The sequence below is a fragment of the Erpetoichthys calabaricus genome, chromosome 2 (genome assembly GCF_900747795.2).
Source record: "Erpetoichthys calabaricus chromosome 2, fErpCal1.3, whole genome shotgun sequence".
NCBI classification, from domain to species: Eukaryota; Metazoa; Chordata; class Cladistia; order Polypteriformes; family Polypteridae; genus Erpetoichthys; species Erpetoichthys calabaricus.
The window spans coordinates 92,978,377-92,996,883 of NC_041395.2; the positions used below are offsets into that span (position 1 = coordinate 92,978,377).

The following is an 18,507-nucleotide window of genomic DNA, read 5'->3' on the forward strand; positions in this document are numbered from 1 at the left end:
TTCCTGTTTGTCCAATTGAGTTGTGTTTTGTGTCCAAATAAATTAAATTAAATTAAAAAAAAGAACAATTGCTGATTTGATGACTTTGTAGCTTCCACAAGTGTCATATGGCCTATTGGAATAAAGCGGAGAAATGTATAAACAATTGAAAAAGGTTTTGAAGATTAATTATCAAAGAGTAAACTACTGCTCAGTTATTTTCCAAATTACCACCTTCTGTCTGTTGTTTGAGTCATAATAAATCTCTTCTTGTTTCATCTGTTAAATTCTGTACTTAAAAATATTGTTGCTCAGAAACACTCTCACTGTTCTCCAGACTCAATAACAAAGTAGCAAATGGCAAAGGAAAGAAAGAGAAACGGCCAATATTAAGTTACACTGCTGCTCGGCTCCATGAGAAAGGGGTGCTCCTGGAGGTTGAGGACCTGCCTGTTAGTCAGTAAGTGAATTTTCAAACCTGCTGTACACAATGGAAAAAAAACAGTGCTAACTTTTTTATTATGATGAACATTTTATTAATATGATCAAAAATAGTATGCACTTAATGGAATTTTCCAGCTAAAAATCATAATTGCGTTATTTGATACTTTCATATTGTTTGTAGTGATGACAAAGGAAAAGTGTTTTAATTAAGGTTTTCATGGAGACTGGAGATAGCAGGATTCTTCCTATAAAGGAGTTAAATGGGGCTAATGCTTAACAACAAAAATGTCAAAACATCCATAAAAAAAATTCACATTTCAAAGGAAAAAAATAACAATTTTGGATTAAGTATTCCATTAATAGAAAAATAAGAATATCCTCATATAACACTTTGTACCCAACAGTATAAAATGTAATTAAATGTATAGTGTGGAATGAAAGTATGTGTTTTTTTTGTCTAAAAGCTTAATTTCAATTGTTAAACTGATTAAAAAAAAAAAAAACCTTTAAAGCTGCTCTTTAATAAATTTTGCTCATGCCAGGTTTCGGAACGTCATATTTGATATTGTTCGTTGTGAGGAAGAAGTGGGAACTTTCCAAGTTAAAGCACGTTTCATGGGTGTAGATATGGAGAAGTTTCCATTGCGGTATCAGGTATGTTGTGATAATGTGCCACCAAAACTGGAAAAGTATTAAATATGGTTGCTTTAGATGTTTGTGCAAATGGCCATTAAAGAAATATATGTATACAGCCAACAGTATATTTTAAAAGAAAGCTAACCGCTCACGTTGGGCACCTGCAATTGTTTTTCATATAATGCAACTAATTATGCCTTGAGTTTTGCCTGTTAAAAATAGCTTTGTTTAGTTTTATATTTTATTATATTATATTGGAGTCTGGACTGTCCATGCACCATTATTGCTCTTCTTATTATACCATGCAGTATAGGGAGAGAGAAATGGGACCTTCTTGAAATAAGGGTATAGAAAGCACCCAAAGAGATGCAGTGCTGCCTCTGTCTGCTTTAGCACTGCATTTTCTGGAGGCAAATGGCATTTTGTGGGGTGAGTGCAGAATAAATTATCATAGGTTGCTCCATGAGCTCAGAGCTGGAGTTGGAGAACAACAGTTCACTGGCACAGGTGTGAGGAAAACAGATATGTTTTAAAAACCTAATGCAATTTGTCTGTGGTAATAGCAGGACCTATATAGCTGAATCAATTTCTCATTAAATAAATGTATTATCTGCCAATTGTTCAGAGTGTTGATCAGTATAATTTGATATCATACATATTTTATCCGGTGTACATCTGCAAATGTTGGTAAAAAAAAAAAAAAAATGTACAATAGTACTACCAGATATTCCATTTGGGTGGATGCCATAGCAACTCACATTACTGTCACCCTGAAAACATTGTGTGCAAAACTAGTAAACATTGTTTAGGTTCTGTATAATATAAGATAAATGTTACCAAATAGTGTTTCCAACTAAATGTTAAGTATATCTATACATATATCAAATGTTGAGGATGGTCTTTTATTGTGTGTAATAAGCTAGAAAGTAAATAGTACAGCACATTGTATTTAAATATTTCATTAGACATTATGTTTTAGTGGTACAAGTACAGTAAATACCCATGCAAATATTTTCAATTTGAATAATTATTTGAAAGAGCATCATGGTAATGTTGACAAAAATGTACTATGCAAAATCATAATAGATGCCTTTTGGTTTTTTTGAAAATTTATAAAAAGTCCTCTTAAAATGACAATGGGGGAAATAAACTCATTTTAAAAAAAACATGTTTCATGCTTCTGTAGAAAATGTACTTACAGTATTTCTGCAATGTTAAGCATTTTTGATAATATGTCAGTTGCCAAGGTGTATATTAACTTTTTTGTGTTTTGTTATTAGGATCTGCTACAGTTACAATATGAGGGTGTGGCAGTAATGAAAATGCTCAAGGCAAAAGTCAACGTTAACCTTCTCATCTTTCTGTTAAATAAGAAGTTTTTCAAAAAGTGAATTGCCAAAATGGCTCTTAGAATTTTACACCCAACAAGTCACACCACAATTAAATGTTTTATGCAACAGAGAATGAAAAGATTGCTAGTGAGGCTGTTTTTACAATTTAGGATTTAATGATGTGATTTAAAATTACACTACCCTGAAAATGACACACATCTATGCTTCTTTGGATGGTTTATTAAATCTATCCAGTCTTTAAAGTATGGTTTATTTTTTTATTGAAAATACTTAAGTATTTTTATAATATGCAATATGACAAGTGAGGTCTTCGGTAACCTGTTGGATGAATGATTACAGATTCATTCAGTAATTTATTTTTCAGGACAAGCCTGCCCTTGCAGTTCTTTTCCAGCAAGCAAGTGTGCTTGTAAGCCTAGGAATTAAGTGTTGCATCAGATTACAGCTGAATGTTAACATTACTATTTAAATATACCTACAATATTTTCATTTTACAGGGCTAAATTGTTACAATTTCTTATTAGTCAGGCTTTAAGTAGAATCTATTGCCTAGGCCTTCATCTTCTACCAATTAATAAATCAGTTTACTTAGTATGTTTTGGTACTAGTACTATGCTTAAACTACAGAGAGACAACACTTTTCAATAGAATATAATAACCATTTCCTCACTGTAATATTCATGTATTAACAAAATGTTTAATTTCATGTCAGCTCCTTAATTTAAGAGTACTTTGTTTAGAAGCGATGGAACTTATCATTCCTGTACCACCTCCTTTTGAGTCTCTTTTCTCACCACATGCAACACATACACTGCTGTATAAAGGATAACATGTTGCTTATTTCACATTTTTGTCGTTATTTATTAATTATTATACTCGTGAATAAATTACTTGAAAATAATTCACAGTATATTTCTTTGATGTAAAGCATTTGTTGTGTTCATTTTTCCTTAAGTGATATATAGCTATATTTGTAATGGCATTGTTATGTCTTTATGACTTGATTAGTTTGCCATTTAAGCTGTCTTTTTTGATAAATGATAAATGAAAGTATTTTTTTCTACAGAATAATCTCCTTGTTGCAGTTGTTCTGTTTAGTTTCAACATTTTGCTCTTGTTCAGTGTTTGATAATTGTTAGGCTAAGTAATTTCTCAGTTTTTAACTATACATTAACTTGTATATCAAGTTAACCACTTGGTGCAATTTTCCAATACCAGTACATTTTTTGGAGTTAAGATTTTGTAGATCCAAAACCAACTGGCAACAAACAGTGCACTTAACATTGCCAACACATACTTCATATTAAATTCGGAATTAAAAAAAAATACAGAACAAATGCATGCTTGTCAGCTTGATCTGTGAGAAAGTTTCAGTAACAGACCTGTGCTATATCCGTGTGTGTGTGTGTGTGTGTGTGTGTGTGTGTACATATATAATATTTAAAATACACAGTTTATAGAATGTATATAAACAAATCAGTATTTCATTAACACATACACACTATACTCCATACTGGGGGAAAAAACTGAATGGCTTTAATTTTTTAATTATTTTATAACACTATGCTGTCCTCAAAAGATACCTGCAATCAACTATTTTCCATTGTCTTTTTTGCTTAAATGTTTGCATATTTATTACATACTGTATGTAAATGTTACTGCTTGTCTTAGTGGTAGACAATCACTTATATAAAACATTAATACAAAAATATTTTATCCTTGTAAGTGACCATTTTTTTTATAATTGTAATGCTGCTTGTTTTTATTTTTCTACTTTTTTGTGATTCAAATTTTCATTTATCTCTAGATGTTTTCATTGCATACCTTATGATCCTTTTGTCTGTGTTTTGTTCTAAACTTCTGAAACACTACTTTTGCTACTGATGCTTTCAGAAAAATTTCAAGAATCACTTGTTTCCTTGGTTAAAAAGGATAATTATTACAAGTTTCAGTATGGAGCATACACACAATTTTCCACATTATTTGAAAACGATTTCATTAATACCAGTTCACAATACAGTATATATTGGTTTTTAAACCAAAAATGTTTAAAATGCCTATTAAGATTCATGTTTTAAACAGGTTTTTAGATCTAACATTTTATTTCATTGAAATATGTATGATTTTTTCAATGTATTGTTGCAATTTATGTGCTGCTATGAAATTGTAATTTTAACCAAACTATTTTCAAAACTTTATACACTGTATGTTTAAATGCATTTTTTGAAAAATTGCAGCTGTGTAGTAACAGACATTTAATAAAATCTGTTTCGATCCAATATGTGTTTCTTTGCATTTTTTATTGGAAAAACTGTTTAGTCTTTGTCCCTGAAAATTTTCACTTGGATATTTTTTTTTCTTTGGGTTATAGTGAATATTGCCATCAGTTATAATAAGGGTGTAGACCTTGTATTATGAGGGCAAAAATCTTCTAAATAAAAGTATGAAATAATAGCTAAAAGCACAGGATAACATAATCACCCCTTGAGATCATTAAGAAAGACACTCTCATGCTAACCTGCAGTTCTAGGTTTTTGTTGAAAGGAATGAAGTTAAAGCCACTTTTTTAAACAAGTGGCTGCTAAGTACCTCTCTATTTACTTCTATGCCTTGCTTTTTTTGAGGGTGGCCAGACTGGGGTTTAATACAAACCCAAATTATACAGAAAATCAAATCCTGTACATAGGAATTTCATGCCCATCACTGATTAACCTCTATTTGCCAAGAGAATATTGAGAAATATCCAAAGATGTTATGAAAAAGAGGTATTAAACAGTGATTAATCTGGAAGCAAGATCCATGATTCTTTATGCAATGTATCCAGTTATTAGTTATATCAGACTCGTACTTTTACTTGACATAATGTTATGATTCCACCAGCAACCTAGAGAAAATATACAAATTTTCCAAAAAGATGTCCAATACTTCCATCCCATTTGTACAAATATTTAATTCAATGTTATAGTAATGGAAGCCAGCATATCCTAGCAGCACTTGAATGTGGGGCACACCGGGGTGGGCAACTCCAATCCTGGAGAGCTGCAATGGCTGCAGTTTTTTGTTCCATCCCAGTTGCTTAATTAAAAGCCCGTCCCATGTAAGTTCATTCTTAAATCATAGATATTTTTTTTTCCTTCCTATTGGTACATGCATCATCCAAATGATTTGATGTGTGAGATAAATGAGTAATTTTCAGCTCTTCATATTCACTTCAGTTTCCTTCTAACAATTAAATCAAACCGTGAATGATGAATAAACGGGTGGAAATGGAGACAAGCTAGATGTAGAACTGGTTGTTCCTTTGTCATTTGCATCTTATTGCTAATAAGTAGCAGTTAAAACAATAAACATGGCTGTTTATGACTAAAATAACCAATTAAGGGTTCAAAATCTTAACAAGTGAGACAACTAAATTGAAGCAGAACAATGTCACTTGAGCAATAAGTGCTTCATCAGCAATGAATGATTTCTCATGAAGCAGCTAGGTTGGAACAAAAAATTGAAGCCATTGCCGCCCTCCAGGCCGGACATTACTCAGCCCTGATTTAAAGGGACCGAGTCTTAAATTGCATATAAATTAAATTAAGTTAATTAGCAAAAACTTGTCACAAATTAAGAAAATAGCTGGAATGAAAATCTGTATCCACTGTGGCTTTCCTGGATCGGAGTTGACCTCCCAAAGCATAAACCAATTCTAGGAGCTCCAGTACCTTACAGGGGCCTCAGGCTTACACGTTCAAGCTCCAACTATAATGTGCGTACTGTATACAGTATTAAAAACTTGAGAAACTGTTAAGTGATATATTCGCTTTGCCGTTTATAACAGAGTCTTCATGGGAAGCTTATGCAGACCATATAGTACCCTCCTTCTGATGTGTCAACACTGAGAATCAAACTATAGTTGCTGTGCTACCCACCCTCTAAATCGCATCACGTCAATTTACTGAGCCTGTACTGTCTTATTAATTACGAGAACAGATATTTTCTCGCCAGAAATCAGTGCAAGGTGTGCCAGTTCTGGACAGGACCGTGTTTAAGGCAGTATTTAACAGGAAAAGAAAGTATGTTACATTTTATATAGTCGCGGGGTGTTGGCCGCTACCCACCTGTACATATCCGAAAACTGGTGCCAGGGTATCGCAGAACACATGCTATGCGAGTTTAGAGTTGCTGAGAACTGGCGGTTAATTTTACTTTTACCTCCAAACTTTTCCGGAATATTAGATGTATTAATAGATTACTGAACATCAATTTATAAACATGTAGGTTTTAAAGAAAACTAAATCGCAGTTACTGTCAGACTGAAACGCTACCAGACTAAATCAAAGAAGTATTTTGTTTGCATTTAAGTCGCAGCATCTCCTGCCTCAAATAACATTCAAACCCAAAAGAACGTGAGCGAGCACTCTAAAAGAATGACATCTGGTATTCTAAACAAGTGGGCCGAGCTTTTGCTTTTAATTGGCTCAAAACACTGTCACTTTTTTCATTGGGCAGCCTTGTCTGTGCGGCGTTGCCACAGCGACGTTTGCACAGCAAGAAAACAAAGGATGAGCTGTGGCCGTCACTATTGACTGGTAGTCAGTCCATCACGCAATATTTATACGTAAGTGAAGCGGCGCGTGAGAACGGGTCCTGGAAACCAAACCCGCAGACAGTGAGCGACTGACGGGCACACGGCAGGTAAGCTGGCTTTTCCCTCTAGTCTCATCTTTCGTGGACTTTAGTCCAGTATCACGATTTAGGCAAAACCGAGCTAAATAGTTAGTTCTAAAAATGTGCGTTATTAGAGTAGTAGTTGTAATGCTGTGTGGCCAAATGTTAAGTCCAGTAGTCATTCTTGAGCTGTGTACACTACGATGTGTATTCATGGACTGAGCGCACAAATACTGCCCGCAGGATTTATTATTGCCACACTAGTGCCAACAGATTGTAGATTTATAAAAATAATTTACTTTTAATATGTTTGTCTCTATTTTGGACTTTAAAACTGAATTAATTTATTTTCACTTTATTTGTGCTTGATTGTAACATTCCTAAAGCATTCTGGAAACATTGAAACACCTAGAAATATGTAACCGCATGTTAAACAAGAAATTGATTTATGGAACATAAAAAAAAATAATAATAATATTGCCTTACAGCATGATATGCATTTTGTTAGCTCACCATCATGTGAGTCTAACTGAACCTTTCCTTCTCTCATAAACTGTTTTTTATTTATGGGCTTTCTTCATTGGATGTCATATGAGTGTCCAAATCTTATTTTTCAGTCTTTCATTTGATATACTGATACCAGCTCAGACTGCCTTGCATAGTTGTGAAGCTACACAAGCTGGGTGACTACTAGATCCATCAATCAGACATTTATGGCATGGCAGCCTAGTCAAATAAGCAAATAAAAACAGAAACAAGAAATAGTTTGCTGTCAAAGGTCGACTATGTTGACCCATGTGCATGAAGTTTTTATCGTTAGCTATTTCAGTAAATGTTAAGGGAAAAAAATAAGATTTGTCTTTATCCAAAGGTGTGAAAATCCTGAAATTCCATAGACTTAGAGAGAAGATCCGTTGTGCTTAGTGTCAGGTTTTATGAATTGTAGGATATGTACAGTAGCTTTGACCAGTAAAGCCAGGTTTTGTTCACTTAACTCTGACAAATATGCAACATATAGTAGATGTGACTGTGCCTTTTGCACATTCTGTTCAAAGACATCTCCAATAATAGTCTGAATGCTCTTCTCTTTTTACACTGTATCACTTCTAATGTTTTCTTGTTTCTACTGCAGACTTAATGTAGGGCTGCTTCTAAGAGTGATGGCTTTTGAGGCTGTGCGGCTGCCCACTACCAGCCTGCAGTATGAATGCCAACCATACCGCAGTAAGAAGAAGAAGAAGAAAATGACAGAGGAGAGGAAGATGGGTAGTTCAGCAAACCAAGCTCTGCAGATGCAAACTGAAATTGAGGCGCTGACCGCTGCTGGTCATGAGGCTTTGCTGCAGGGAAACAGAACTGAGGCGCTGGCCAAATTTAAAAAGGCGTTTTTAACATCCCTGGAGGTAACAAACTGAATATATTACCCATAGCCATTTGTTAACCTGTTGTCTCTTATCTCAATGCCATAGGCATGACACCAACAGAATTTCTGACCCATAATCGCAACCATTTTTCCATCTTCTTTCTCAGCTAATTTTGCAGAAAATGGATTTACTGCCCAAAAACATGTGCTAGCAGTAATGAACACAAAGAAAGAACTATCTGTGTATATGGAACAAAAGGCCATCGTAGGGCACAGTTAAGCATGTATTCACGATGTGGTAGTCATCAGTTGATCTGGCAGCATTTGTTTGGATGGTGACTGAAAACAGAAACACAGAAAAAATAAAGTCAACACACTTGCCTACCCAGCAGCTAGGTTATACAGAATGTTCATTTTATTTGTCATCATCAATGAAACAAAGAGCCACTATTACAGTAATGACTTTTTTTTTTTTGGTTTACAATCATAAGGACAGTTTCCAAAGGTGCACTAGTCTGTCTTGACAGCACTGTTTGCAAGCTAATGCCAAACACGAAAATGACAGCCATGCATTTCAGAAACATTAATAACTTTGTCTTCATAAACAAGGCCAGTTGTGGGGCTCTTAAACTACCAGGTGGAATATGATGTATGTATCCTTGCATTTGTGACACACATGCAGGAAATGGATTTATGGAAGAATGACTGGGAGAAAACAGAAGAATGTGGATGATATTTGTTAGATTTGTATTAAATAGTTGTATTAGTGTCAGACTCATTTGTTGCTCTCCACAACCCCAATTAGGAGTAAATGGCTTTAGAAAAAAGTCTGAAGAAAGGATTTTATTTTTATTTTGTCAGTATTAATGAGTGAATAGAAACAAAAATAGAAAGGTTCATGTCAAGCAACAAAGTTTCAAAGCTTTTTGTGTTGGTATTATAAATTAACAATGTAATAAAACAGACAGCATGGTGGCGCAGTGGTAGCGCTGCTGCATCGCAGTTAGGAGACCTAGGTTCGCTTCCCGGGTCCTCCCTGTGTGGAGTTTGCATGTTCTCCCTGTGTCTTTGTGGGTTTTCTCCGGGTGCTCCGGTTTCCTCCCACCATCCAAAGACATGCAGGTTAGGTGCATTGGCAATCCTAAATTGTCCCTAGTGTGTGCTTGGTGTGTGGGTGCCCTGCGGTGGGCTGGCACCCTGCCCGGGGATTTGTTCCTGCCTTGCACCCTGTGCTGGCCAGGATTGGCTCCAGCAGACCCCCGTGACCCTGTGTTAGGATATAGCGGGTTGGACGATAGATGGATGGTTGTAATTAAACAGGCAGTACATTATACCATATCTGATATGAAATTATATACAACAGCAGATAATGTAGTGCACAGTATACAATTAAAATGTAAATCAGTATTTACAGTGTATAGAAAAATGTTTATGTCCTTTGCTCTATACATCTTTATAAGAAAAGTTAAATTAGGTTGGATTTGGGAGATTAGAGATATGAGGGACACACAGGTAAGTCTAAAGGTGTGACTGACCAGACTGCCGTAGAAAAACTATTGACGTCCGAGGCCGTTTTTGTTTTGAGTGAACTATAATGTTTTGATATAATAACAACTGAAAGAGATGCTTATCAGATGAATGTGGTCTTTTGTTATATTGCCCATTCATTTCCTGATCAGTGGGGGCTGGGTGGTCTTGTGGCCTCAGAACTCCTGCAGACTTTGTTTTTTTTTTTTTCTCCGGCACTCTCCATTAATACATTATACATTATGTTTTGTAGAGGGTAAAAATGACAGGCATTTTAGCCTTTCATGAGAGAGGTTATGTTTTCATTCCAGTACTGAAAGAGAGTGGTACTGGCACACAGGAATTTAAATGATTTCACTCAGTTGACATTGATTCATTTATAGCTACTTGTGAAAGAAGGGGAGGTGTACAGTCATATGAAAAAGTTTGGGAACCCCTCTTAATTCTTTTGTTTATCATTGGCTGAGCTTTCAAAGTAGCAACTTCCTTTTAATATATGACATGCCTTATGGAAACAGTAGTATTTCAGAAGTGACATTAAGTTTATTGGATTAACAGAAAATATGCAATATGCATCATAACAAAATTAGACAGGTGCATAAATTTGGGCCCCCTAACAGAGATATTACATCAATACTAAGTTGAGCCTCCTTTTGCAAATATAACAGCCTCTAGACGCCTCCAATAGCCTTTGATGAGTGTCTGGATTCTGGATGGAGGTATTTTTGACCATTCTTCCATACAAAATCTCTCCAGTTCAGTTCAATTTGATGCCTGCCAAGCATGGACAGCCTGCTTCAAATCATCCCATAGACATTCGATGAAATTCAAGTCAGGAGACTGTGACAGCCATTCCAGAACATTGTACTTCTCCCTCTGCATGAATGCCTTTGTAGATTTCAAACTGTGTTTTGGGTCATTGTCTTGTTGGAATATCCAACCCCTGCGTAACTTCAGCTTTGTGACTGATGCGTGAACATTATCCTGAAGAATTTGTTGATATTGGGTTGAATTCATCTGACCCTCAACTTTAACAAGGGCACCAGTCCCTGAATTAGCCACACAGCCCCACAGCATGATGGAACCTCCACCAAAATTGACAGTAGGTAGCAGGTGTTTTTCTTGGAATGCGGTGTTCTTCTTCCACCATGCAAAGTGCTTTTTTTTATGACCAAATAACTCAATTTTTGTCTCATCAGTCCAAAGCATTTTGTTCCAAAATGAATCTGGCTTGTCTAAATGAGCATTTGCATACAACAAGCGACTCTGTTTGTGGCATGAGTGCAGAAAGGACTTCTTTCTCATCACCCTGCCATACAGATGTTCTTTGTGCAAATTGTGCTGAACTGTAGAACGATGTACAGATACACCATCTGCAGCAAGATGTTCTTGCAGGTCTTTGGAGATGATCTGTGGGTTGTCTGTAACCATTCTCACAATCCTGCGCATATGCTGCTCCTGTATTTTTTTTGGCCTGCCAGACCTGGGTTTAAGAGCAACTGTGCCTGTGGCCTTCCATTTCCTGATTTCATTCTTTACAGTTGAAACTGACAGTTTAAACCTCTGAGATAGCTTTTTGTAGCCTTCCCCTAAACCATGATACTGAACAATCTTTGTTTTCAGATCTTTTGAGAGTTGCTTTGAGGATCCCATGCTGTCACTCTTCAGAGGAGAGTCAAAGGGAAGCACAACTTGCAATTGACCACCTTAAATACCTTTTCTCATGATTGGACACACCTGTCTATGAAGTTCAAGGCTTAACGAGCTAATCCAACCAATTTGGTGTTGCAAGTAATCAGTATTGACCAGTTACATGCATTCGAATCAGCAAAATTACAAGGGAACCCAAATTTTGGCACAACCAGTTTTTCACATTTCATTTAATTTCATACAACTAAATACTGCTTCACTAAAAATCGTTGTTCAGAAAACACCCCAGTACTCTGAGATGGATTCCCAAACATTTTCATATTGAAATCCACAACCATCTCCCCTGTTTTCAGACAACTAAGTTCCAGAATGTTTATGTAGGACAGATACCTGACTAGCTAGCTAATCCATGTTTATCCAATATGGCACCTTGGTCACATTTGTGATTAGGTCAGTCAGGGCAGTGTCCTTAGCAATTTGCAGTAGTTTTACAGATGGTATAGAGGGAGGAAAGGAGAAAGAATGCATCTTTCAGTTTACCCCATATTCCAGTAGTTCAAGTTTGTACTGAGGAGTTTTGCCATGGAGAACCTCTGGTATGATTGTATGGTATGCTGATCTAGAATCCATTAGCAGGATCCTGTCGTAAATACCTGTGCATTCTAAATTCTACAAGATAAAGTGGAAAGATATTTTTACTGCATGTTCAACTTACCTTTTGGCACAGTAAGCAAACTAAAGTGAGTCATTGACAGAATCTTTGAAATTCATGCAGGGATATTGGAAATTCACGTTTGTATTATTCCAGAGGTCAGAAATAGGGACCTAAGTGGTGGCAGAATGCCTCTGAAACCTGCAGTAAAAAGTGTTTAATCTGACTGTGGATTTGAATTTGTAGTCACTGATCACTTGTAGAAATTTCCATAAAACGTACAATCAGTGGTGGGAAAAAATGCATACACCTCTACCATCTCATAATGGGCGAAACTGGAATCACCATTAAACTTAGAACTTCATAATTTGAGAGGAAAACTGAACAATGAATTCAGACAGACATTGAGTGTGTTGAGTGCATTGAGTGGTCTCTTAAAAATCTTCCGTTTACATGCATGAGTTCCCTTGTGGAGTTATCTTTTGGAAAAGCACTCAGATATCATAAAAATACACTTAAAATGATCAATGGTTGCCATGAATCAAGCATGAAGCCTGCATCTCCCGAGCAGTGTGGGGAACATTTCTTTTAAAAGTAACTTAGTTACACTGCTCATTACTTACAAAAAAGTAACAAAATTTGTTATATAGTTGCTTATTTTAAAATGTATGCATTGCAAACAGTATGTTACTTTTGCATCACTTTTGTTTCTTTTCTATGAAAAACTGCACATTTGACTGGCCAACATTTGTAATTAAAATCATAAGCCAATATATGAACGTTCTTGAAACTGACCTGAAACAAAATTGAATGTCACGATTTTCTTGTGTGTTATAAATACGTTTAGTCCTTCATGTGCTGTGAAATAAATAATATCCGTTGCCAATGACAGCCCCCAAAGATTCACGGCATGAGGAGTAGCTGCTGCATCACCCAACCGCACTGTATCTATAGCAAACAACTATATTAAAACTAATCTGATGTTCTTTTAATAGGTTTCTGTTACTGGATTGCATGCAGCACACTCTTTTCTGCTTGGCTAATACGGTTGAACAGTACAAAAGAGCTGCATACCTTTGCGTTTTCTTCTTGCCTTTCTGTGCACCTAGTGTTGCTGGGATAATAACAACACGGATATTGTTACTTCAATAAACTGCATATTGCGTTGCATTACTTTTACTTTAAAAAGTAATTGGACTGCAAAGCACATGTTATTTTAATCCGTTCCCCCCATCACTGCTCCCAAGGTAGTGCTGCTGAGCGTAGTGTTGTACATTGAGTTCGTCAACATAAACTTAGTTATTTCTGAAATACTCAGATAGATTAGTAAAACCAGGAGAAGAAATAATGTGATTGCATGAGCATCTGACTTTTATTTATGTGTCTGAAATTTATTTTTGTGGATGCTTCCATCATTTTCTACCTATGACTGCTATCATCGTGTACGAAGCAAACACATGCATAGGCTAATGGAGTGCAACATGCATTCGCAGAGTACAAAATACTTAACTGTAAAATTGTAACAGGGGTTTACATGGTCACATAAATGGGGGTACTTGCAGAGAAATCTACGGGTGTTAACCCAGTTTCTTAAACCAGAATAAGAACATACATGTCATTTTTGACACTGGGTTTCTGTGAATAGCCAGGTTATGAAATCACTTGTAAACACACTCATTAACAAGACCCAGGGTTCAAACTTAGTCCTCAGGAATGTCACCACTATTGCTGTCTTGCTGCCATGAAGAATGAATCCACACTCATTAACAAGGCACAGGAATTCATATTTAATCCCTAAGATTGTGTTCACATAGTGCCAACATAAGGATTTTGTGATATCTTTTCCATTTTATAGATAATTATTTTTATTATATAGACCTTAACCCTGTTAAATCAAACTATCATTACTGTATATTCAACATTTGTGGAATGAACACCATCCCAAGATCTTGTGTAAAAGCAGAGCTAAAGGAAAAAAAAATTGTATATACTTGGACCCCAAGCAGCTTCAATGACGTAGTGAGGGTGATGGTGAAAACTGGAAGAACAAACTTGTGATTTAAAATCTAATTTATTAGCTTTCAAAATACGTAATAATGAACTGAAATATGTGGTTTAGTTGCCTAATGTTTTATCTATATGTGTACCTTTTATTTATGATACTTTATTTTTTTAAATCATTTTGGAGAGAAAAAACATTGTTTCTAGAACAAATTAAAATGTTTCAAATGTTTTGATTGATGTTGTGATAAATAGCAGCTAACGAGAAAACATGGCTGTTATTGAAAGTACAGTATTATTCCATTAGGTACATTTTTATTATTTTACGTATATCTCTTCATAACTTAAGCAAAAACACAAATAAACTGAATATGTTTAAGTGTAAGAGATGTGCACAGGCCTTCAATTCTACCTTGTCTCATGGGCCTTTTGGTGTAGACTTTGATGATTGACCTTGTAGCATTCTCTACATTAACCTGTCTAGGAAACCTTCATTCACTGATTGTCTGGTGTTCTCTTTAGGTGAAAGAACTGCATGTTCAGCGAGCATGTGCCTTCAACCTAGGTGCAGCTTATGTGGAAGCAGGTAAGGCAGAGAAAGGTCTAGAGTTTCTCAAGCGCTCCCAACCACAAGACATCAATGAAGGAGGCACAGAGAAGATTGCTGACTTGCACTTCAATTTTGGGGCAGCCTATGATTCCCTTGGAGACGTCGTCAGGGCTATTGAACACTATCGAATGGCAAGTGACTTATATGGGTCACAGGAAGAATGGCAGAATGAAGCAGATGCACTCATGAAACTGGCGTTTTGCCATTTGAACATTCAGGTGAGTGAAAAACTACCTTGCATTTAATGAGACCTGAAAGAAAGAAAGAAAAAGAAAGAAAACTTTATTTGTCCCAAGGAGAAATTTAGCTTTTACAGAATTAAATAACAATAACCCTTGTAAAAGAACTCAAAAGGACACAGGAAAAGGAAAAGGCAGCCACCCATATATTTGAAATAGGCGGCCAAAAGTGAAGGCTGTGGTTCAAAAGTTGACAGATTTCAGTCCAAACAAGAACAATCAGGCAGGCAAACATGGTGTTTTTGAAGTCAGGCAGGGGAAGTGATGTCATCGGGACAGGAACCAGAAATGACGTCATCAGATCCAGGCGAAATTTCCCGTGGTTGGTCTGCTGATGAAAAAGAGGAAGGATCAGTGTACTGTGCCACCCCCTGGTCTGGCATGGAATTATCCCTTTGTAAGCCCTTCAACTGTCTTCCATGTGCATGTGTGTGACACCCCCTCAAACACACTCCAGAATAATAAATAAAAAAAAAAATTGGTAGATTGGCTGTTAGTCTTGTTAGTTAGTGGTGATCGTGAAATTCCTAAAAGTACATAATTTATACATTACAGGACATTTTAAAATATTTAAAATATTTGTGATACCTCTTAAAATCACTGCATTATTTTGGATCATTCAATTTTGCATTATAGCAATCATTTCAGTTAGATCATTTGAAGGTTTTTATCAAATAGTTCACTTGTAGATTGACATTGTTTTTTATAAGGGTAAACACAATGAAAACTTGTTCTGAATAATTATTTAAACTTACAATACATAATCTTTAGTATCAGTGGGCAAAAAAAATATATACTGTATATATTTTCAGATTGCACGGTGGCGCAGTGGTAGCGCTGCTGCCTCGCAGTTGGGAGACCTGGGGACCTGGGTTCGCTTCCCGTTTCCTCCCTGCGTGGAGTTTGCATGTTCTCCCCGTGTCTGTGTGGGTTTCCTCCCACAGTCCAAAGACATGCAGGTTAGGTGGATTGGCGATTCTAAATTGGTCCTAGTGTGTGCTTGGTGTGTGGGTGTGTTTGTGTGTGTCCTGTGTGGGTTGGCACCCTGCCCAGGTTTGGTTCCTGTCTTGTGCCCTGTGTTGTCTGGGATTGGCTCCAGCAGACCCCTGTGACCCTGTGTTCGGATTCAGCGGGTTGGAAAATGGATGGATAGATGGATTTTCAGATTGCGTAAAACATGCTGCTGATTCTCCTGGACTGACACAGAGTGACGTGGAGGACAAAATATAATAGAAAAACTAATTAAACATGGTGTTTGAAAACCTTATTAAACCTAAAGTGAGCCCAAAATAACAAACATGTATAAAAGCTATACAATTAGCACACCATGGCTTCAAAACAGAAGCTGAATTTCAAGCAAACTGTGAGAACCGTGCTTCCAGGCCTGTTTCTAAATAGCTTTGAGGTTACACAGCTACTCCGATGGCCACACCCCTTGTCATGTCATTGCTTAGCAGTGTAAAATGATAAATAAGTAAAGTAAATAAAGAATGCATAAAAAATAATGCAGAGGCTACTCTTTTGACAGGCATCTATTTTACATTATAAGTAGCTTGGGCAGAGAAAACTGTTTTTGTGTGGAATTAATTGTATGTTGCTGTGTTTTATCATATAGACGATACCTTAATTCAGCTCCTTTCTTTGTTTTTTGTTCCGTTCCCACTCATTGTAGGCAACCAGCACAGCTGCTCAGTGTTTCCAGAAAGCTGGGGATCGGTATAAAGCCGTAGGCAGGCTGCACCTGGCAGCCTCCGCCTTCAAGGAAGCCAGCTCTCTTATGCTGAAGAGTAAAGAGTTCACAGAGGAAACAATCTTAAATATTCTCAATGCTTGCAAAGAGCTCTGTGATTGTATCCACAATGAGGAAGGATTAGGTGGGTGAGATGTAAATATATCGATGTGGAATGCATTGTTAGATCAGTCAAGATTCTTGTTGCAGACAGCCAACATGATTATAGAGAAGTGCAAAGGAAATTAAAAATTACGACTTAAGTAATGTTAAACTTAGAATTTAATGAGTACCTTCAAAAATAACACATTCATCCAAACTAGGTAGTTAAGAGTACATAATAGAACATTAGTGAATCTTTATTAAAATTTGACCAGCAGCACAAAACAGAGTTAAATAACATATAGCTTTTAACAAACAAATTAAAAAATGAGCTACATAATATGAAAGTTAAAATGTCTATGTTCATTATCTGCTGATCCAAGTCTTGTTGCGGGGTGACTGTGGTCTATTGTAAAAGTAATGACCACTACCCCATTATTCTCATCTCCTGTCACGTCACACCTCTTTTGGAGAGCATAGAAGTTCATGATCATTGGGATGTTTGGGCAGGCTAAAGCTTAAAAGTTTGTATTTGGCCATGTGATTATACCAGCCAGTAGATTAGAAGAAAGGTCAGTAACCAGATCTGCATAGAGAAGACTGTTTTTAAGATGCAAAAGGAGATGTAGCCTGAAAATCAAGCAAGACTTGTAGTAGGTAACTTAAGTCAAATGTTTCGGTGCTGGCAAAAACCTCAAAATGTAAATAATGTAGATTTTGTGAAAAAAAAACAAAGAAAGCTGCAAATATATTTAGATATACTGTAGCTAGAAGAAGGCTGAAAAAAGGCAGAAACTCCAAATGAGAAAAAGCACCTGGAACCACTACAAGACATGAAAATCCTACAAGAACCTGAAGTAACCAATGATGGAGAGAGAAATAGCACCCAAGAGCCTGTGTTTATGGATTTTTTTTTGAATGACTTGCTGTACCTTCCTGTCAATTGCCATTGTTAGCCATGATAAAAAATTAAATAAAAAAAAAAAAAATTAAAAGTGATATTATGACTAAAAACATTCATCGTAAAGAAAGTATGATAAAATTAATGAAAATGGTGTGAGTGAGCGCTCGCCATAGCATTCATTCCTCTCTGTGGTGTAGCTTCCAGACTTCTAGGTATTCAAACGAAGTGTGTGGACCACAGAAGTAAAAATCATTATAAAAAATAACAACAGAGTTTAGTAACAGGTACATTTTGTACCATATTTAACAATTCTGACTTACTCAAAAACTGAATGAAAAAGTTATCTAATAGTGGAAATACAATTATAATTGTTCAAAAAAAACAAATATTCGGTAAAATACTTTCTTGTGGACAGAACATATGAAATGAAATGTTAGGAACAGGAATATTAAAATATTCTGGAAAATGCTTCAAAACTGACAGGACGCGGCAGTAGCAATTTTCTGTTTTTCACTGAACTGAAAAGTACTACTGCAACATAATTGGTGTAGCTTAATTGTTTTGAAAATTAACATCTTAAGAACAAGGAATATGAACATCACCCTACACACCAAAATAAAAAGATATAATGTCAGTGAACTTAAGCTGCGATCTTTATTCCAA

At 36.1% G+C, this 18,507-nt stretch overlaps 2 protein-coding genes across 2 annotated transcripts in view; both read left to right on the forward strand.

Moving 5' to 3' along the window:
- Positions 1-4,690, forward strand: part of iqgap3 (IQ motif containing GTPase activating protein 3) — a 101,815-nt gene extending 97,125 nt beyond the window's left edge. Inside the window, exons 36-38 of the mRNA XM_028794127.2 lie at positions 317-439; positions 966-1,077; positions 2,340-4,690. Coding sequence (XP_028649960.1) covers positions 317-439; positions 966-1,077; positions 2,340-2,450 — 346 coding nt within the window. The 3' untranslated portion in view covers positions 2,451-4,690. The remainder of the gene's footprint in view (positions 1-316; positions 440-965; positions 1,078-2,339) is intronic.
- Positions 4,691-6,934: 2,244 nt separating this feature from the next.
- LOC114646124 (tetratricopeptide repeat protein 24-like) overlaps positions 6,935-18,507 on the forward strand; it is a 57,187-nt gene continuing 45,614 nt past the window's right edge. Inside the window, exons 1-4 of the mRNA XM_028794128.2 lie at positions 6,935-7,094; positions 8,200-8,470; positions 14,783-15,088; positions 16,782-16,983. Coding sequence (XP_028649961.2) covers positions 8,228-8,470; positions 14,783-15,088; positions 16,782-16,983 — 751 coding nt within the window. The 5' untranslated portion in view covers positions 6,935-7,094; positions 8,200-8,227. The remainder of the gene's footprint in view (positions 7,095-8,199; positions 8,471-14,782; positions 15,089-16,781; positions 16,984-18,507) is intronic.